General features: G+C 47.8%; 1 protein-coding gene across 3 annotated transcripts; it reads left to right on the forward strand.

Annotated features, from left to right (window-relative positions):
• The first annotated feature begins 1,486 nt into the window (after positions 1 to 1,486).
• TBC1D2 (TBC1 domain family member 2) lies at positions 1,487 to 20,886 on the forward strand. 3 transcript variants are annotated; one of them, XM_035310952.1, is made up of 16 exons: positions 1,487 to 1,580; positions 2,699 to 2,786; positions 3,312 to 3,807; positions 4,456 to 4,588; positions 5,081 to 5,222; positions 7,043 to 7,179; positions 7,829 to 8,016; positions 9,146 to 9,532; positions 10,341 to 10,451; positions 12,073 to 12,257; positions 13,372 to 13,842; positions 15,124 to 15,244; positions 18,639 to 18,824; positions 19,464 to 19,585; positions 20,289 to 20,503; positions 20,534 to 20,886. In XM_035310952.1, exons 3-15 carry the CDS (start codon positions 3,397 to 3,399, stop codon positions 20,488 to 20,490), a joined length of 2,796 nt encoding a protein of 931 aa, XP_035166843.1. In that variant the 5' UTR covers positions 1,487 to 1,580; positions 2,699 to 2,786; positions 3,312 to 3,396; the 3' UTR covers positions 20,491 to 20,503; positions 20,534 to 20,886. The 3 variants fall into 3 exon arrangements, with proteins under 3 accessions (XP_035166843.1, XP_035166844.1, XP_035166842.1); XM_035310951.1 differs by lacking the exon at positions 1,487 to 1,580 and adding an exon at positions 1,891 to 2,105; XM_035310953.1 differs by lacking the exon at positions 2,699 to 2,786 and having other exon boundaries at positions 1,488 to 1,580.
• The last annotated feature ends 883 nt before the right edge of the window (positions 20,887 to 21,769 follow it).

Below are 21,769 nucleotides of genomic sequence, written 5' to 3' on the forward strand. Positions count from 1 at the left end.
ATATAAGCATGGCTTAGCTATCACTGCACATGGATAAAGTCAAGCCAAACAGGCTTGTTACCGGGTGGTGTGGAGAAGAGTGTAAGAAATGCCTTCCTGGGCCAGCGCAGGTCTGACAGTGCTGGCAGGAGGAGTGTCGCCCATGAGGGTGGTCAGACACTGCATCCCAGCAGCGTGGTTGGTGCCCCAAGCCTGTCAGTGTTCAAGGGACATTTGGATAATGCCCTTGATAACATGCTTAAACTATTGGGTATCTCTCAAGAGGTCATGCAGCTGGACTTAATGATTTTTGAAGGACCCTTCCAACTGAGTGATTCTGTTCTGTTCTAGTCTATTTCACCTCTTTATGAGGCTTCTTGGGGGGTTGGTCTACTCTAGCCGAGCATCCGGCCTCCTATGGCACCAAGTTCCATGTTTATTTTATTTATTTTATGCTTTATCTGTTTCCTTCCAGTCATCACTGCAGCACAGCTGTTCTCACACCGCGGGGCTGGGAGAGCAGCAGTCCCACATCCACTGCCCTCGCAGTGGAGCAGAAGGGCAAAAGCTCACTTGATTTTCAGTACGAATGCAGATCGTGAAAGCGGGGCCTCACGGCCTTCTGACATTTGGGGCTTTGCCAGCTTAAAGTGGCCCTGTATTTTAGTGGTCCTGCATGATATTCTAAGTGTCCCCCCTGCTCCATCCCCTCTCCTGGGCTGAGACGAAATCCCTCCACACCGGCGCACCAGCAGGCTCTCGCGGCGAATCGCTTCATTTCCGATACGCAGCTCGGACCTTTTCATTTAACCATTTATTTCTATTTTTGTTTCTTTTTCCCTCCCGCCTCGCAGCGCTCTCCCTCCGCGCCGCCCACGGGCGCCGCCGCCCGGCCGCTCCCTGCCCGCCCCGCCCCCCCCCCCCCCCCGCCGAGCCGAGCCGTGACAGCGTCGTGACACTATCGCGACACCGCCGTGACACCGCCGCGGCTTGTGGCATCGTGCTGCGGAGCAGGTACCCCCCTGGAGCAGGTCGTCTCCCCTCCCCAGACAGGATATTTATGTGTGTGTGTGTGTGTCCCGTCCCACGCCGGCTCCCCGCCCCGTGTCCGCTGCACACCCCGTGTCCCCCCACCCCGCCGTCCATGCAGCCGCCCGGGTCCCCCCCGGGCTGTCGCCGATGTCCCCCGCCCCGAGCCGGGCGGTGCCAGCTCCCGCTCCATCTCCCCGCCTCGCCGGGCAGTGCTGCCCGGTGCCAGGCGCCAGCCCCCGCCGCTGGTGCTCCAGCTGGGCTGGGGCTGCTCTGCAGGGCTGCCAGGGGGCGGGGAGGGCTGGCACCCGCAGCTCTAAAAACATCTGGGCACGGTCCGCACTGATCTTCCCTTTTCATTGATGAGTCAGTGTCAGAGCTGCTTTCAGCTCAGTATCTCTTTCATACGGTTCCCAGACTGCGAGTGAGCAGAGGGAAGCTCGAGAAGCCCCTCTTTTGCTGTCGGATCTGTTTTGGAGGCTGTGGTTACCTGGCTGGTAGTGCCTGCAGCAACAGCTCTGTGCCAGTAGACTGTGGCTTCCCAGGGACATCGCTCCGCTTCTCTCAAGGAGGTGAGATCTCCTCTAGAGTACTTTGCAATGCAGGTCTAACCAGATCTCTTATAACAGGGTGCTTGAACCTGTGGTGTAGACCCGTGGAGTGTCACACTGGCAGGAGGAAGAAGTGTGCTGGAGTCTTCAGACAATGCAAGTCCCTGCGCTGATACTACCATGAAAGCCCCGGGGTCTGTTAGGGAAATTTGAGACTGCTTCTTCCTCCTGATAATGATTCCTTTGTGCCAGGCAAAAATAGCTCGGAAATGAAGTTTCCAGTTGTTTCAAAAGCTTTCTTGCAGTGGCACCTCCATGACGGGAGCATGTTCCTGGCACTTGTGAATGTTTTCAGCAGCAGGATCTGTAGTTGCCAGGGGAGTGGACTGAAAGAAGTTCACTGTCTTTCAAAAAAAAGTGAGGATTATCTATACTTATTAAAAAAGTTTACTCGTTTCTAAAAATGAGGGAACAGCAGGAGGCAGCAGTAAACACGATGGGGTATAGCCAGCACTAATACCTGTAAGTATTCTTTCAGTCATGAGGGTAAGTTGTTACTAAAAGTGTGAGCTTGGGCAATGCCTCTTTGTGCTTCACGGTATTAATCACCATTGACCTGTTGTTGTCGTGGTGCTGGCTGCTGTGTTCAGTGGTTTTGTGTCTGCAATTGGATTTCCACTGACTTAACATTGCATCAATTTCTTTGTTTACATATTTGCTTCAGATACCATAGTAACTAAACTGAAGCCTCTAGTAGTCCTTTCACTAGTTGAGGTATAAACCATGCTTTTAGTTAAGGGAAGAAAAAAACAAAAAACAACAACAACAAAACAGAAAAGCTTGCAAATTATTCATAGGTATTCTCAGGGGTATTATTTTTCTTTATACAAAGGCCATTGTTGTGTGCAGCTGTGGGCAAAAAATCAAACTGGCCTCACAGTGAAGCTCTCCAACAAGTGTCCAGAAATGCAGCAGAGTTGCCATCTTTGCAAGAGATCAAAATTTACATGAATGAATTTTAGTGAGGTACAGCTTTGAAGTCAGCACCTTCTCTGAGAGGGTGGCTAAACTAAGAATCTCTACAAATGCCTTCCAGCCTTATTTTTCTGTTTTTCTCTTGCATGTTGCATTCCTCCCAGCAACCCAGCAGGGTACTTTGGCCTCTGAGCTACCTAGTCCATTCTGCAAAGATCACAGAATGTCTTTTTCTTGTGCATAATCCATCAGGTGAGGCCTGCTGGATGGAGACCTGGCACATGATATGCCGGCTTTTTAACAGCAGTCGTCAGCTGGCACAAATACTGTGTAAGGATGCTGCTGCATAAGGTGGGATTTCTTCTCCAGACACTGTAATTTAAAGTACCAGTTGGACACACACTGGAAAGCTTACCTGAAATCTCTTGACCTGAATACATGTTCCTTCAGAGCTTGTAACCATGTTTTCTGCAGCTGATACTTAACATTGTTGTCTGGGTCATCGGATCCCCCATGTATTGCTATTGATTTGAAATGTCCACAGACTTACTTTTCCCCTGAGAGACTGTGGTACTGGTTCTTGGCTGCTAGTCTGGACTGGTTTAGGAATTGAAAAGAGATAAAACAGATACGTAGACGTCATCTGAGCACAGGAAGGGAGAGAGTGATGGCTAAAAGTAGAAGGTTGGGACCTTGGCTGGGTAGTTGGAAAGCTAGGGAATGTTTGTTATCATATGCTAGACCTGAACTTATTCTTCATTTTTTCATCATCTGCAGGTTGAGATAGTTGGGATCTGCTGTGGGGTACTTACCTAGAGAATTTACTGTTTCAGTTTGATACTGTGTATATCTCCTGAAAGAGATGAAAAAAGGACCAGAAGGTGGAACTTGGCCCCTTGCTGGAGTCCCAGGCAAGCTAGCAGAGTCAAACCCAGACAACAACAGGAGCAGTGGAGCCTCATCAAAGGAGAAGGTCATGCTTTCCTCTCCTGGAGAACTAGAAAATGTGCAGTTGAAACCCAGCAGAGAAACACCCAGAAAAAAACTCTGTGGCTATTTAAATAAACTGGGCATCAAGGGTCCAATCAAGACTTGGAAGTCTCGCTGGTTCATTTATGATGAAAATAAATGTCACTTACTGTACTACAGAACTGCACAGGATGTGAACCCTTTGGGGTCTATCGATCTCTCCAGCGCCAGCTTTGACTGCAAGGTGGAAAATGGTGAAGGGGTTTTTGAGATCAGAACACCAAGCAGGGTTTTTACTTTGAAGGTAAGGGTCACCATCTTCTTCTGGGGGCTGGTACAGAACATTCCCCATCGGGACAGACACATCTCTGCCAACATACCTCAGCATGAGTTTGACTTTAGTCCTCAGCCTGCGCTGTTGCCTTTTGGACCTAAATTGTTTGCACTGTTTTTGTGAGGCTGGGGTTCCACTACCTGTGAAATGACTTTTCTTTAACAGAATAGGAGTAAAAGTCAAGTTGGGTGCTGAATTGAAGTTATTGAAGAGTCCTGCAGTCCACTTTGAAATTTACTGAACAGAAATGAGCTTCCTTGTATAAAGTGGCTCCTCCAGCAAAGAACTTTGTTAGATTCTTATCTCCATGAAAATCTAAATCGAGAGAACTCCATGGGTGATTCCCAGTTAAAAGAATTGTGACATTTTTGCCTTGCCTTGGAACACAGTAAATGAAAAAGGGTTACAATAAGGTCAGCTGTCCTCTGGGGTTCTGTTGCAAAGGCCGTGCTGCAGATCTATTCAGTCCTTCCAAATCAGAGGCTGTAGCATAGGCATGATGCAGCTGGCCTTTATTTCTGCAGGCATGGTCAGAGCTGTAGTGATCATCCCTACAGGATGCTGATGATCTTATGCTGATGAGATTGCCCTCTTCCTTCCTGTTCTGTGTTATCTTAGGCAATCAGCAAGCAGGCAATGATGTACTGGCTGCAGCAGCTACAAGTGAGACGTTGGGAATTTTGCAATGCTCAGAGCAGATTTCCTGTGGGCAGCTCCCAGCTTGTGAATGAAACTCTGGTTGACAGAACAAGTAGGTGTTGCGTGTGTCAGGCCTTCGTTTGCTTTCAGCTCTCCAGTGATGAATGGTGCTCCTCATCTATAAGTGGACAGAGGCACTGGCCAGGTTTTTAAATGCAGTTGCTAACTATCAATGCTTGGAATGATGCTACCTACACATGAAAACTATCAAACACTGTGTTGGGAGAAAAGAACAGCAACAACTCTGTTCCTCATTCCTTTGGGAGGTTAAAGGTTGATTGCTTAGAGTTAGTCATTCTCATGTACTGATGGTTGAAGTCACTTGGTAGTCCCTGAGTAGATAATGAACTTCTACCTGGAACCTTCTGTAATTTGACCTTAAATACAGGAAGCATGCTTTGCTGCCTTTGTTCTGCCTGGCATGTTGTGCACAGAAGGTCTAGTCGTAAGAAAATGTGGCTTTTAAGTTAAGTGAAGGAGCCAAAGTCTACTGCAGATCTGTCTTGCTCACTTGCCTCTTGTGTTCTGGTTTGTTTTTACGTAGATGTTGTCAGCACTGAGGACTTTATGCCTCCAGTCAAAACACCAACAGAAGTGGTGGGTTTAAAGGCAGCCTCTTTGCCTGCACCCCAGACATCTACTGCTTTGCAGAACATCTCCCTGAAGCACCCTTGGACAGAGATACAGTAAGTGCACAAGAAGAGCTGCAGTGCATGCTGGCCTGCTACTTTTTTCCTTCCTTGCCTGTTGGGTGTTTTGTGAAATGAGACGCTTGCATAGGGCAGGCAAACCATGAAGCAGCTTTATGGAGGATATTCCATGCAGAAATAAATTTCCTGCTGGAAGCTCTTTCACATCCCTCTGTTCCAGTGCATTCCACGTCATTTAGCTGTCTTGGTTGGTCACTAGGTTTTTGCTACAGCTTGGTTTAGCTTTCCTCTGCAGCTGGTTGTTAGCATGCCTGCCGTGGTGCATCCGAGCATCACTCCTGGAAGGGCATGTGGGCAGGTTGAGCTGTACTCTGTAGGCCAGCAACAGAAAACCATTCCGGTGGTTTCAAAGGACTGTGAATACTCTGCAAAGCAGGAACTCCAAGCACAAGGCATTTGAGCCTGTAAAATGGCCCTCACACTGCACAGCTTGATGCCCCTGGCTGAGTTTCAAGAATGCGAATAGTCAGTCACACGACCTTCACTGACACAGCCGCTGCCACTGCAAGGTGTGGCTCCATCAGGGCTACAAATTACAAGCCTTGGGCAGCTACTGTTGCTCCAAAACAACCCCTACCAGTGTCTCCTTAACTGTAGTGTCCCAGTTACTTATTTACAGATAACTGAAAGCATGCAAGTGGTTACAGGTGCAGTAGGTAGCCTGGCACTTGCCAAATGTTTTTGGTGGGGAAGTTGGCTGTAGTTTTGTACCACCACCACTCTGGCTACCATCTGATGCTGTTAAGAGGAAATATCTTCCATGAGACCAAAGAGTATCAATCTCAGCTATGCTTTTTGCAGGCTATGCATTTGATCCTCCCCACTCTAACTAAAAGTACTGTAATCATAACCTCTCTCCAGCCTTACCTTTGCTAGCCTGAGTAACAATTGCTTCTTTTCAGCTTCAAATTATATTACTCCCCTAGATCTGTGAATGTTTCTGCAGGCTCTGTTGCTTCTGGACCTGGATCTTCATGAGTGTAGTGTGTCTGATTTCAGCCAAGCCCATCAGATCCCTCAATTACTCCTGTTTCATGGGAAAAACACAGGGTAGTGTGAGATAGAGATAGGCAAGTGCCTCGCTTTCTTGTATAGGTTTTACAGAAAACACCAGCAGGTTGCTGGTTCTGCTTGGTCCCGTAGAGTCATCTCCTAGCTCTCCTGGCAAAATCTGAAAGCAGCAGCTGTAACAGTCTTTTTAGGACTGGTTCTGGGTCTGATTGCAATTTTCTTCCTGAAACTTTACTGTATCAAAGGCTATCAAGTCTGTTGTGGCAAGGGCATTAAATGAGCAAAGCACAGGACCAGCGTTAGTTTCAGCTGTGATCATTGTGGCAGTTTTGGCTGTGCTGTAGTGAATTGAGCTTCTGTTGGCACCTGGGGGTTTCTGCAGTGAGCTAAGGAAAGTGTGGGAGGGAAGAGTGAGAGAAGGAAGGGAGGGAATGAGTATGGTTGCTCTACTGTTGGCTTTTATCCTTCTCTCCAGCCTGATGCCTTTACATACAGGGCTCAAGGACACGGGGGAAGATCCCCACCTGACTGACACTGCTGTGCTGGTACCAATACTGGGGCACCTTCCTAATACCTGCCAGTTCCACCCTTGCTCCCCTTAGATCCACTGCTGCCATGGACAGTTCATTTTTTTTAGCACATGGTGGAGACATGTTCTTGGAGGAGGGGTAGGATGTAAGTGTGAGATATGACGAGGGGTGAGGCACTGACTAGTTTGCATATGCACTGGCTGCAGTGTTCATGACTTCTATTCACAAGGCTGTTTTGATCTCTTCCTGTTTCAGAAACACTGTCTACAATATGTGTGTCTCCAAGCAACCCCGGGGGAACAATGGGAATATCTTTAATTTCGGTGAATTCCAGGAGCACCCTGAGAGCCTGGATGAGGAGCAAGAGGCAGAAGTGGAGGCAGGGTGTGCAGGTGCCTGTTACTGAACTGTGTGAGCCGGTCGAGTATGACACCATTTACCAGGGAGTCAGACTTAGCAGGAAAGGGAAGGACAGAGTGGCAAATAGTTCTGGGACATGAAAACTTGCTCACATTGTCTCAGGTTCCTTCCAGTGCTGCTAGCACAAGAACGACACTTTTTGCTCGGCTTCAAGCTGAATCTGCCTATCTCCTACTTCTGGAGTCTTCCGCAGAGGCAAAAATATCATCCACGATGCCAGTCCATACTAGTATTTCTTTGAGTTGGAAGTTAAACTGCTGCACAACCACATTCCTTTCAACCCTTTTCTTCCCAAACATGTGGTGGGGCTATGGAGTTTAGACTCCACAGATGCTAACTGTGCTCTCCACAGATGCTAACTTGCATTTGCTGTGTGCAGGGTGGGTAGGGTGCAAGGAGAGCTAGCAGGTACCATAAAGCACCGTGGCTTTGTTTATTTTGGACGTACCTGTGGTTGATCCCTACTGTCTGTGCTTCAACCCTGTGGATCCCAGCAGATCGATTTTTCTTGTCCTGTGTGTCAGTCTTCTGGGTGGAGCTGTTGTGAGTCCCCCAGTAGCAAGATGCGGGAATCCATAGCAGCAACCCTGTTCTGTGTAAATTAATTCTGTTTCCCTTCAGTTAAGGAGGAGATCCCGGAGGATGGGAGGCTGGAGTCTAGGGTGAACTGGGTCAGGAAAGCCAAGTGGATGAACAGTGGCTTCCTAGGCTTGGCTGAAGAGCTGTCCAGGGAGAGGAGCTCAATGGATAAAGTGAGTGTGCTACAGCAACAGATCCTGACGCTCACGGAGGAAGTCAAGTCACAGAAGGTGAGAGTGATGAAGAGTCTGCTACTTTTTAGGGCAGGACCCTGAAACTGGTCACGGGAACTCCCTTGGACTTGGTGTTAGGCTGAGAAGTGCTCAGCAGGCACTCAGCTCAAGATCCTTGTGTTACGCCTTTGTATGTAGCCTGACTGTGCCCAGCACAAGGGTAAAAGGGATGTCCTGCAGCCATTGCTAGGAAGTACATCTAGTAGATAGGCTGGAAAAGGGAGGTAGAACAAATCCAAGTGTGTTCTGCAGATATCAGTCATGCTGGTGTGTCTGTTGCTCAACAGATACATGAAGTACAGTCCTGGATAAGGTACCATGATGCTGGCAGGAACTGCAGGGCTGAGTTGTGCTTTTTACAGGTCACACTTTTTTGAACAGTGATCCACTATTAAGAGATGACTTGATTGGAGAAGCCCAGTGCATGGGTCACTGCAAGGGCTGTCTCTCCTGAGTGATACTCTTCTCCACATGCACGGAGCAATACTAGGCTCCCCTGTAATGATGCTGGTAGCTATTCCAGCAGAAGAGGCAGCAGAGCCAGGTTCCCAGGTCAAGTTACATCCTTGATTTGACTCCTTAAATATCTGAGACAGCGGAGCCTGAATCAGCAGCACGGTGCTGGGGCAAGCTTTTGTGCCTTTGTGTGGGATGGAGTGAGGGAGGACTCTGGTACAGGGCAGGTCGAAATTAATACATAAATTTCTATCTGGCAGCAGAGAGAGATGTATACTGCATTATTTCCCTCTCTTACATTTTACCACACTACTGACCAGGCCTCCAGCTACTCTGGTTTTCTGCTGCGTCTCCCAAAAAGGATGGCTTGTTGAAACCCAGAATGCAGGCAGCGTAAGCAGCACGTCTCTTACTAACAATGCACCTAAAGCCAAGTTGCTTGCAGTCTGCTGCAAAGACCTTTCAGGCCTAACTCTGAGAACAGAGCTCCTCTGCTAGGGGGATGCTGTGATGTCAAGCTTGCTGCATTCACTTTTGCTTCTGAAAGGAGTTGGTTTTGAGATCCTGAGAATCTTTCGCTCTTCACTCGCTTCTGGTGGGGTTTGTATTCTCCATGCTGCCAGTATCCTGGGCAGCACTGTGATGTGATGGCTTTGCATTCCTTTTCCAGGAGCTGGTTAAACTTCTTCACAAAGCCCTGGAGGCAGCCCAGCAGGAGAAGCGAGTATCTAGCATGTATCTCACTGCAGCAGAAGATAAGGACAGACTGGAGCTGGTGCGCCACAAAGTGAGACAAATTGCTGATCTCTCCAGTCGCCTGGAAGCTCTTGAGAAGGAAAAGAAGGAACTTGAGCAGATGCTTGCTCTGAGAGACAGCCACATTCAGGAGCTCAAAGAGCACGTGCAGCATCTGATGGAGAAGAACCACGCCAAACAAGAAGTCATCATGGCCTTGACAGAGCAGATGGCCCGAGAGCTCTCTGATCCCCTGCAAGAAGCCAACACAATCACTGCAGAGACGTTGTATAAGCAGCAGGAGGAGATTGAACATCTGAAGGTGTGTGGAGATGGCACAGGTCATTTGGGAGCTCCCATTTCTCTACCCTCTGGTTCAGTGGGAGGGTGTTCCTTGGGGAAACCAGAGAACATGTTCCTCTAGATGTTTTGTCTGTCTTCACATCAGAGACGGGATGGGCTTATGTGGAACTAATGGGGTTTTTAAAAGCATCCTGGTTAGTTTCAGCTTCAGCCCACTGTCTGTTTTCTTTGACTTCATGTTGCTGTTGAGTGCTCACCTCTTTGTTCACTCTTCTGTTTCACTTGCTGCAGTCTCACTAGCTCTTTACTGGCTCTGTTAATGTATGTTTCACTCTTGCCAACAGTTTCCTGACACATCCTGTTTTTTTCAAATCCAGCCTGTTGTATTGTCACCATTTGCACTGTTATAATGAACTGTTAGCCTCTGGCGGAGGATTTATAGAAGAGTCACTTACTTTGTTGTGGGAGAGTGTTTTGCTGCCAGCCATGGGGCTAAGATCTGTATCTGTTTTTTGTTTGTTTGTTTGTTTGTTTGTTTTTAAAGTACAAAACATCTATATTTTTAATCTTATTTAGGAGTTTCTCTGTGTTTTCTAAGCATATACATACAGTGCACTTAGCATTTTCCAGGTGTCTATGTATGACATTTCTATTTAGTGTTGTGCCTTGATTTCCTTTGTAGGTAGTATTTGTCCTGGGAAGTCCTGTCTTCTTCCCAGAACATGATATTTTTGAGATATTTTCTTGTCCCTAACACACTCCACACCTCAGTTCCCTTGTGGGATGCTCAAAAACTGTCCCTGTGTGACTGTTTTGCTTTGTGGCAGGATGATATTGATGCATACAAAACCCAGAACCAGTTTCTCAACTCAGAGATCCACCAGGTTACTCGGCTGTGGACAAGTGCTGCTGAGAATGAAAAAGCTCTTCTGATGAAGGTGAGGCAAAGTAACTCTTTTTTCCTGGGGAGAGCTTTTTTGTATTTCTTTCCAAAGAAGACACTGGAATGGATATTGATACAGAACACACCAGGAAGAAGCTTTCTTCCTAACATTTTTTCTAGCATACTGTTTTCTCTGCTTTGTGTTGTTCCCAAATTAGGTATTATAATTTTATTTTTTTCAGTCAAATACTTGCAAAACTCATTCTTAGGGATGCTGAAATCTAACCCAGATTTCTGCATTTCAGCTATGCTTTTGGAAACAAATAAAGAAATTACAGCATGCCCAGGGAATGAGAAAAGTTTCCTGAGAGCTGGCAGGCTGACTACACACTGGCTCCATCCAGTTTTGATTTCTCTAGGAGGCCTGGCACTGTCAGGTGTCAGTACTCTCAGATCCTGCAGCTAGTTCAGAGTTCGTTTCCTTAAGCTTGATTATTATTGCATAAGCTGGTTACTCTCAGACTTGTGTAACCAACTGCTAGTTCTGAACCAATTCCTGAGTCTGGCGTTTGTTCTCTGAGTTTTCCTTCCTGGGTTTCAAGGGATGTCTCCACAGTCTTGGATTCTAGTACAGGGCAAACAGCTGCCTTTGGGCTGTTAATTGTCATGCTTATATCTGTTTGCTTCTTAGTCTTTTGAAATGCTGTCTGCCTCAGCTTACTGCCCTTCTGTGATCCTGTGACCGCTGTAACCTTCAGAAGGGGTTAGACTGATAGGCTCAATTTGAGGCAAAAGGATGATTAGAGTGGTAGCATGACAGTATCCTGCACTCATTTCTGTCCCCTCTATATGCAGCCTAATTCTTTCTATGATTTCTTTTTGTTTTGTTTTCAACTGCTGCTTCCCACTGAGCAGGAATCTTCACTGTGGTTCCTGTGAAACACTAATTGGGTGAGTCTTGTCACCTTTGTGGCCTTAGTTCCTCAGTTGTGAGTTAACAATCACAATAAAAATAACAATTGATAACAATCCTCATTTCTCTCTCTTGCTCGCTCGCTCTCTCTGTCTCCGTGCCCTGGAGTATGATGGCAGCAGGGACTGTCTTGCTCTGTTTGAACTCAGTTGAGCTTCCTGTGCTTGAGAAACTTTCAGCAGTGTGATGGGACTGGGGTTGCTGTGGGGCATGTGTTCACCTTGTCTGTGGTGCTGCTGTGTGTTCTGAAAATCGCATGGTCCCAGCTCAGTCCCTTGAGTGGTGTATTTTGTCAGGGTACACCTCAGTTTGGGGTAGAGAACCTGTCTAAGAAGCAGGGGAAAAGCCTGCGGAGAACTCTGCGGCAGCGGTGTCTCTGAGCTGAGCTGCCTGGCATATGGCCACCCATATCCCAGGCAGTTCATGAAGTAAGTGGGTGATGCTGTATTAGGTCTCTCACTCAAAAAGCCTCAAAAAGCAACTTATGTTGTGTGCTTGCTAATGTGGCTTGTGCTTGTTCATTGACCACAGTGGTCCATTCCTGGCTGCAATTTCCATGGCTGTAGAAAACTTCTGGATGTGTTCTTTGAGGCCTTGTTGTTCAGGAGTCTTTGCTCGATGTGTGGACAAGACCAGTAGAGAGTGGAGGCAATAAAGGAAGAACATCAGTGAGCCAGCTCATTCCCTCTTGTTTTCCCATCAGTGTGCCTGCCTGCAAGCCCGAAACTGCCAGATGGAGAGCAAATACCTGACGGTCTTGCGGAAGCTGCAGGAGACTGTGCCTGGCCTGCCCAGCTCCGATGCTGAGCTGGTGAGGAACCTCATCCAGGAAGCACTCCAGTGGGATGTCAAGGAAGGAGCAGAAGGTCTGAACCTGAACCCTGTGAGGTAATAGGCAAGAGCACGGGGACCTTCACAGGAGTCCAACATTGGAGGGGAATGTGCAGGCAAGAAAGATCTGGGGGCAGCTCTACAGCATGGACTTGGAGCCAAGACCTGTGAGGAGAGGTAGAAAAAGCTCATTTGGTTTGATGATGTGGAAGCAATGGACATCTATTAGCAGCATATTGTTGTAGGAGGGCAGTTTCTTTTGTAGGAAATGGAGCTTTTTTGAAGTGCCCCAGTTTTGTAGCAGATTCTGTTACATTTGGTTGAACAAACTGTCAGCTTTGCCAGGCAGCTTTGGAGCTGAGACTCCAATACCAAGAATATGATACCTTGCAGGTATCCCAGCATGCGGACTGACTAGAACAGAACATAATAATTCAGTTGGAAGGGACCTTCAAAGATCATCAAGTCCACCTGTCTTGACCTCTTCAGGGCCAAATAAAAGTTAAGGCTTCTTTTTGAGGGCATTGTTCAAATAACTCTTGAACACTGACAGGTATGGGGCACCAGCCACCTCACTAGGAAGCCTGTTCCAGTGTTTAACCGTCCTCACAGTACAGGAATGTTTCCTCATGCCCAGTCTGAATCTCCCCTGGCATGGTTTTGTGCTGTTCTCTCATGTAGTGTCATCACTTACCAGGGATGATGCACAAACCTTCAACAAGCCTTACTATCAGCACTCTTGGGGTTTTCTGATTAGTAGGAGATTTGCATTGTGCACAGGGAGACATCTGAAAGGACTGTGGATCTCTGTTCTTTGTTCTGATGCCCTGAAGCCTTTGCAGTCTCTCCCTGAAGAACTCCCTCTGTACTAGGGCATGGCAGGGAGAAGGTACGCAGGTTAAGCAAGATGTGGGAAGGAGATCAGACAGGGTGAGAGAGGTCTGATGGGGTCAGGCTGTAGCTCAGAGCAAAGCCACACCTGAGTTCATATGCCTGTGCTGTTGCTGCAGGCTCCCCTCTGCCTTCATGGCCCTCAGACAGCAGGCTCTTCCACCTAGCTGCCAGAAAAGCAAAGGAGGAGTGCCTGTGCTCTGGTGACAGGAACCTGGCACTGGGTGGCCTTGACACAGGAACTGGCCTTTGAAGTAACCTCTGCCTTGTGCCCTTCCAGTGAGTATGATGAGTACGGGTTTATGACTGTGCCTGACTATGAAGTCGAGGACTGGAAACTTCTGGCCAAAATCCAAGCCCTGGAGATAAAGTCCAACAACCTGCGGAGCCAGGAGGTGGTGGAGAAGCCCCTCCGCGACAGGTGGAACAGTGTAGGAGAGCTGAGCCCCTCTGCAGAGCTGAAAAGCCTCATTCGAAGCGGCATTCCTGTGGAGCATCGGCAGCGGGTCTGGAGGTGGATCGTCAGCCGGCACTGCAGCCGTCTGCCGGACCACTACCAGCGGCTGTTGAGACAGAGCAAGAGCACTGAGCATCCTGCCTGCCGGCAAATTGAGCTTGACCTGCCCCGGACACTGACCAACAACAAATATTTCTCCTCTCCCACCTCCCAGCTCATCCCCAAGCTCCGGAAGGTGCTGCTGGCATTCTCCTGGCACAATCCTGCTATTGGGTACTGCCAGGGATTGAACAGGTGAGGAACAAGGTATGCTGCTTCTTTGTGGGAGAGCACTGAGAAGGTGTAGGCACTTACTCTAAGCTGTGATTCATGCAGTCTCAGGCCCATGTCTCTCTCTAGATCTGTACTGGCTCTAGGTATTTTCCTGCAGAGTTCTGCATGTGTTGTCTTTTTTCCAGCCAGAGTTGTTGCTGGGATGTAGCAAGCAGCAGGATGCACTTGTTTGGTTTCTCCATAGCTCCAGAATAGGAAGGAACAGCTATGGGAGACAGAGTGAGGCAGTCCCAAAATAACAGCAGGAGGCTAGGACTAATTTCCAACTTGTAATGTGCTCAGCAGAACGCCCTCTTGTTCCCTTTTTCTGAGAAGAGTTGAAGGAAATGGGAAGCGTTAGGACTGAGGGGGTTGGGGCACATGACATCTAAGGAGGAGCTGATAAAATTGGGCTTGTTCTGTCTGGTGAAGAGAAGGCTCGGGATCTTCCACTTCTTTTACTTACCAAATTATGGCTACAGAAAAGATAAAAATAGATTTCTTAGAATTGTGCATCTGAGGAAGAAGGACATCAGACAATAGCTGCAAGAAGGGAATTTCTGGTTGGATCTTCACACATGAGGAAAGTCTGTGTAAGCTATTCCTATTGCTCTTTGGATGGTCTTCAGAAAGACACTTTCCATGCTAGAGATCCCTTGATATTAGATGAGATTAGATAATATCCCTAGATATTATAAAATGATTTAGGTTGGATGGGACCCTTAAGATCATCTAGTCCATCCCTCCTTCCATGGGCAGGGACATCTTCCAGAAGATCAGTTTACTCAAAACCTCATCCAGCCTGGCCTTGAACGTTTCCCATCTGGCTAAAACGGGGTAAGTCAGAACTGAAGAGGGTTAGGGAGGATGGATAGGAGCGGGAGGTGAGCCATGTCACATAATATGGAGTATCTACATGTGAGCCATTTCCCACACTGAAATAGCCATAATCAGCACACTTTGCTAACTGTGAGGGTCTGCAGAACATCCTGTTAGCTGGGGAGTCTCATTTTGTCACAGCAGCTCTATATTTGATGCTTCATGTTTGCTGACAGAGACACACAGGAAAGAAAATCACAACCCCTTGGCTTCTTCAGAAACCCACAGAACAGATCACTGTCTGACCAACTGTCCTCCTACACCTGATGTTTTGGATTCTCAAGGAGCTAGAGATTCTTGGATTCTTGGATTCCCCTTTACCTGTGCTGACCTATGTCTCATCCTGCAGTGCTGCATTGCCTCACTGTGTCTTGTCCATCACAGATTGGCAGCTGTTGCCCTCCTGGTCCTGGAAGATGAGGAAAGTGCTTTCTGGTGCCTCGTCCACATTGTGGAGAACCTAATGCCAGCAGACTACTACAGTGACACACTGATAACATCACAGGTGAGCCGGGCTTTTACACTGATGCGATGATTTACAGTAGAGGTTTAAAAGCCATCTGTTGACTTGTTTCACATGGGCACCAGCGATGCAGCCAGAAGCAGTCTGAAGAGGAGGGGAACCTCAATCCATCGTGCTCCTCCCAGTTTGATACCCGGAGCCTGGAGAAGGGTCATGGGTCAGCAGGAGAGCACATGAAGGGCAGCACAAAGGAATCCCAGCCACTCCAGCCAGTAAGTCAGCTTCATCAGGGCCTAGCTTAAATGTCTGTATGCTAACACATGTAGCATGGGGAGTAAACAAGAGGAGCTAGAGATGTGTGCACACCTGCAGGGCTGTGACCTCTTTGGCATTATGGAGATGTGGGATGGGTCCCATGGCTAGGGTGTTGGAATGGAAGGACTCAGGCTCTTTAGGGAAGGCAGGCAGGGGAGACCAGAAGGGGGCATCACCCTCTATGTCAATGAACAGATGGAGTGCATGGAGCACCTCTCCTGTGAAGACAGGCTGAAGGAGCTGGGGTTGTTCAGCATGGAGAAGAGAAGGCTCTGGGGAGACCTGACTGCAGTCTTCCAGTACCTAAAGGGGCCTACAGGAAAGGTGGGGAGGGACTCTGTGTCAGGGAGCGCAGTGACCGGACAAGAAGTAATGGCTTTAAACCAAAAGAGGGGAGATGTAGGTTAGATATTCAGAAGAAATTCTTCACTGTGAAGGTGGTGAGGCACTGGCACAGGTTTCCCAGAGAAGCTGTGGTTGCCCCATCCCTGGCAGTGCCCAAAGCCAGGCTGGATGGGGCTTTGGACAACCTGGTCTGTTGGGAGGTTTCCCTGCCCATGTTGTGTGAGAAAAATCTCAATAATTTTCTTCAGACAGGATCTTCTGTGAAGCTATTTTATTCACGATTGCAATGGCGGGTGTCTTGCAAGCAGGAGTGCACAGTAAAAATTTATCATAACCCTGTATTCCCTATTACCTGACAACTGATTTCTCCCATTTCCTCATTGGCTGAGGACTACAGGTTCACAACCTACTCGATGCACTTCTGTACCATATATTACAATTTTAGTATACTGTACTATACCATATAGTACAATTTTATTTGTCCAACCATTTATTTCTCCTTTCCCTTTCCTTCCCCTTCTTCTCTCCTGACTAGAGGGCCCATGATTTTTGTTTTTACTGATTTTGTACTGCTTATCCTGTTTTTCTTAGCTGTACTCCTTATTTTGGGACAGTGGGACCTTCCCCTTAACCACTTAACATACTCCCCACTGCTATGCTGCACACGCACTTCTGAATATGCAAGGTTAGTGGAATTTTCCACTGCAAAAGCACCTTCTATTGCAAAAACACAACTTTGTCTCTCACAGTTGGAACTGGATGGTCTTTAAGGTCCCTTCCAACCCAAACCCTTTTACAAGTCTATGATTCTGTGAGCCTGCAATGTGTTTGATTTCTCACAGGACAGCTGACATCACCTTTCAGTTCCTTCCATTACAGAGATACAGAGTGGTTAAGAAACTGAGTACTACTCCTGAATAATAACCTGGAGGTCAGGTTAGTCAGAAGAAAGGTGTCCATTAAGTGTACTGTTATTTATTGTAAGGAGGGCCCAGTAAAAGTGAAAAAGTGAAGTGGCAAACTCTGACCCATGTAGGACCAAACAGAAAGAAAATGCCATTCTGGAGCCCATCACATTTTTCTTTAGAAACCTCACCCTATCTTTTGGAGTGCCCTGTGTTTCTGGTATTTTTATATACTGTTATTTTTATATTCACTCTGCTTCAGTTCGTGATCAAATGCAGTGTTAATTCTGGCTTTGGGGCTACATATCAGTTTTCTTTTTTTTTTTTTTTTTTTTCCTTTTTTTTTTTTTTCCCTGCATATCAAAAGCCCTGTGGCCATTTGATATATAAAAAGTTTTATAAGTAACTCATCCTCCTGGTTCAAAGTCCCTGGATTTCAAGGTTTTCAAGGTGTGTTGTCTTGTATCGGATGTACGGTGTCCTCCCAGATGGGCACAGAGCCAGGATAAATTCCATTTAGTTTGGTGGAACTGTAATAGTGTGACCATAGCACCCACACCCAGCAGTGCCCAGTCTGGTGCGCCTGGCCGTGACCTTGGTCTTGTTATTGTGTGTGGTATTTTCATAGAGAAAAGGGCTTCTGCTGTGGGCTCGCAATAGAGGAGGCTGCAGGCATCAGTAGTAGAGAGTGAGTGACTGTGCCACTGAATTGACTGATGTTTACTGGGACATTGGTGTGCTGGTGAAGAGGCCAGCCCACAGAGACTTGGGAAGCAGCCAAATCACTGTGCAGGCAAGAAAATGTCTATGCTGTAGTGATCTGGAGCAGGTAGGGTTAGCAGTGAGATTTAATAGACAGCACTTGACACTCAACCCAGTGATTGCTAGGGAAAAAACGGCAGGCTGGAGGACACAGAGGCTCCCCTACATTTGGTGATAAAAGACCATCAGCTGAGTGAGCCTTTTGTTTCATAAGACTTCCTGGGCTCACGTTTGGCCTTTGAAAGTCTATCCAAGAAGGAAGTGAAAAGGAAGGTCTAGGGTGATGCTTTGTGGATTGGCTTGATAAAGTGAAAGCTGGCTGAGAAAATTAAAATTTAGTTCTTGTGGGTTTTAAAGACCAAAGCATATCACCTTGTCTGGGTTGTACTACAGGCTCTAAGCTAACTGGGCTGACAGAGCTGGGGCAGTAGTATGTTGTGCTATAGGGAAGGACCTAACTCTGTTCTTGCTCTGTAGCACTTCCTCTCACAAAATCATAACTTCCTTGAGATGAAGCCTTTATAAACTTGAGTCAAGGATCTTGCTGACTGTGTTTCTGTGTCTTGGCTCATGCAACCAGAAGCAAAGCACAGACAGTAGTGAGCCCAGAAAGAGAAGCTAAGTGAGAAGATCAGCTCCTGCTTGTGAAGGCAGAGAGGTATCTTAGGTATTTAGTCTGCACATGGGCCATATGCTGTCATTCAGACCTGGGCATGCTTTTAGTCCCCATCAACAGGACACTCATAACATTACAGAAAATGTCAGTAAGACCAACGTGGAAAGATGTGGCAGCATTTTCCTTATTAACTTTGAGATTGGGAAGGACTATGGTCCTCTGTGTGAGAAGAGCACATCTGTACTTGTATTTCAGCCCTCTTTCAGCTCCATGTCTTACACTGGGTACAGTATACAAGCACACTGCCCAATAATTTTGAAGGACTGAGGGACAAAGGATGCTGTGCTCTTCCGAGGGCGTACCCAGGCTGGAAGACTGCACCAGTGATTACTGTGGCATGTGTGGGCAATCGTCCTGCTGCATTGTCCCTTTCCTTCAGCACCAGGACTGCTTTTAACAGATAATTCAATGTTTTCTTTTTTGTCAACTGCAGGTAGATCAGAGAGTCTTCAAAGACTTCCTGGCAGAAAAGCTGCCTCGCCTCACGGCTCATTTTGAACAGCATCAGATTGATGTCTCACTCATCACGTTCAACTGGTTTCTGGTGGCATTTGTGGACAGCCTGGTCAGCGACATCCTCCTGCGAGTGTGGGATGCCTTCTTGTATGAAGGAACTAAGGTGAAACCCTGAATCTAGGCCTCCCTTCCTTCTGCACTACTTCTGTGACATGACAGCAGAGTGAAGGATGTCCACATGTGTCAAAGAGATGGGATGTTGAGCCTCTTGTCCTACCCTGTTTGGTGGGGTGCCTTGGTGCCTCCTGGTCATCCGATGTCATCTGTGTAGTTGCTGCCTGCAGGCAGACCTAGCCCCTGATAATGTGTGCAGTGCCCCTGACATTTTTTAGCATGTAGTCCTGCTAGAAACAGTTTTCTGACAGGCCACTGTGTCTTCTGCTCTGCAACTCGGACATAGCTGAGAGGGGACAGATGCAGGGAGCAGAAGATGAATGTGAGTCTTGTGTTGGACCAGTGTGTAGGGAGAACTGGAGAATACTTGTGAGATCCCTGTAGGGTCCTTTTGGAGGGTCTGGTGTGCTCTGGAGCTGTAAATTAGCATACAGAGGGTCATTCCCTTGGGATTAGCTCTGGGCTTTTTTTAGGCCCACCCTAAAGCAGCCTATAGAGTACAGGAGGAGCCCAGCAACCAGCATGTACTTCAGTGTTATCTTCCTCACCCCATGTTTTAAGCCATGTTTTAAGCTGATCCCTCAGCTGCCTAAGACTTTGTCAATTGAAATGCCTTTCAACTTTCCAGGTGATTTTCCGCTACGCTCTCGCAATTTTTAAATACAATGAGGAGGAAATCCTAAGAATTCATGACAATGTGGAGATTTACCAGTACCTGCGTTTTTTCACAAGGATGATTGTGGATGGCAGGTAGGACTGTGGGTTATAGTCGGCCTCCTGCTCTGGGCCTGTGCTTGTTTGCCTCTTAGGTCAGCCTGAAAAGAGTTGTGACCAGCCTGTTAACAGAGATGGCAGGTAAACAGGACGTTGAACAATGTGCCTCTTTTCTGACTTTTTCTGCATGCTGTTACTTAAAGCCTGTTTGGCTAGGGCGAAGGCATGCTGCAGCAGACCAGACCACAAAGTCTGGGCCAGACCTCCTTTGTCAGCAGCAGGAACTTTCTCTGTCCCATGTTGGGTTTCTCTCAGATGTAGCAGTTGGGGTGCTTGGGAGCACAGAGCTGCTGTGTCACCTGTGGTGACAATGTGCACGACAGGAAGATTTACATAATCAGAAGAGCTGAACAGAGAGACTGTTCCTACTCCAAGGGCCGTCAGAGTTGGCTTCTGGTAGCCCAGCTCCTCGCTTACTGCTGCATATTGGTACTGAAAAGATATGCCTGGGCTGGTGTTTGTGTTAGAAGCAGTCGCCTGTGATTCAATTACAGTTCTGCTGCTTGGTGACTGTTGAGCTCAGAGCTGAAATATGAGGCTGTGCTCTCTGAAGCCTCCTGGGGCAGCCAAGTGCAATCTGCAGCAGAGGGTCTGGGAAACCTCCTGCTCTTAGAACTCTTGGGTATCTGTTACCATCTTATCCAGTAACTGGGGTCACCAGGCCTCTTTTCTGTTGCAGGAAGCTGATGAACATTGCCTTCAATGACTTAAACCCCTTCCCCATGAAGCTGCTCCGGAACCGGCGGACAATGCACAGGGAAGAGCTAGAGACAGAGCTGTGCGAGCTGGAACAGATCAAGGCAGCCTATGTCAAAGAGAGAGCAGAGCAGGGGCCTCAGGACCTGCAGGAAGTTGTCAGTGAAGAGGAAGAAGAGATTTAGCAGAAACAGAGTTCTTCGTCACTCCTCTCCTCACCTTGCAGAAAGTCTCCAAAAGCAACTGTCGGTAAGAGATGGAGACAGTACAGGTGATTACAGGTGGAGTTCATCTGCCCCAGGAAGCAAGGCTGTAGATACAGGACCATTTGGGGATTGACCCGGGCTTTGTGATGTTGTAGGTGTTAGATGAGTTTCATCCTGTCCTGTACTTCTCCCCCTCCTGCCCACCCTGTCCTGTGCAATGCAGGAATGCAGCTGGAGATCTGTAGGAAGCAACAGTAACAGCACCCTGACAGAAGTTGACATGGTGCAAGTGACACAGCCAGGCAGGGCTTTTCCACCTTTTCTGATGGAGGCTTGAAAGAGATCTTTCTGTACATGTAAAATCCCCAGAAAAAAGCATAAGCCAAGAACAGTCTCTCACTGATACTTGAAGCTGCTTAGCTGGTTAGGAGGGGAACCTGCTCTTTGAACACATCAGAGGCTAACTTGCCAGGAAAGTACTCGTTTAACATTGCAGCCACTGAGTTACGCCACGCTCTCCAGGTGACTGTGGGGCCCGAGGAAGGCCTGGGAGCTGGAGGACATCTTCCCATGGGGCTCAGACTGGGACAATGAAATGAGATGTGGGAGTGTGGAGTCTCCTCTCCAGTTCATTTCAGTTCCTGTGGGAGCCCATGGGAACACAAGGTGTGTCTTCTGCCCAACTGGCAAATTCTGGGAGGTGCCTCTCCTCTCTGTTGAGATTTGAGCAGAGCCATCCATGGTTTGGCTGGACCCTGGCAGCACTGTGCCTTCCAGGGCTGAGTGTGCTCCAGGCAGGAGCTCTCAGCGTGGTGTGAAGCCAGCTGCAGCCTGGCTCGTGGCAGGCCTTAACACTAGAAGGAATACAGGGACACCTGAGTCTTTTGGCTGCCTCCAGTTGACCAGGAGGAATGTGTGGTCCTCTCCATCTGCCTCACAGGTACGCTCCTTCTGTACCAAGTTTTTGCACTGATGTCCCTGTCTCTGACTCGTGTTCATAATCCACATGATTAAGTTCCTTCTGACTTGATGCTGTGAGGTTTTGAAGGGGATCCATCTTTTCTCTTTGCTGTGCCTGCGTTTCCAGTGCTGATGGTGCTTTGACCCCATGGGACGTAGCATTCTGGGGGTGGAACCATTTGGCCTAGGTCACAAAAGAAAAAACATTAATATTTCCTGAACTAGCAGCTGGCCTCCGTGTATCAAGTGCACAGAAATGCCCTGCCTGCCTCTGGAGAAGGGGGTCTAGTGGCCTTCC

The sequence above is a fragment of the Oxyura jamaicensis genome, chromosome Z (assembly GCF_011077185.1).
Source record: "Oxyura jamaicensis isolate SHBP4307 breed ruddy duck chromosome Z, BPBGC_Ojam_1.0, whole genome shotgun sequence".
NCBI lineage: Eukaryota > Metazoa > Chordata > Aves > Anseriformes > Anatidae > Oxyura > Oxyura jamaicensis.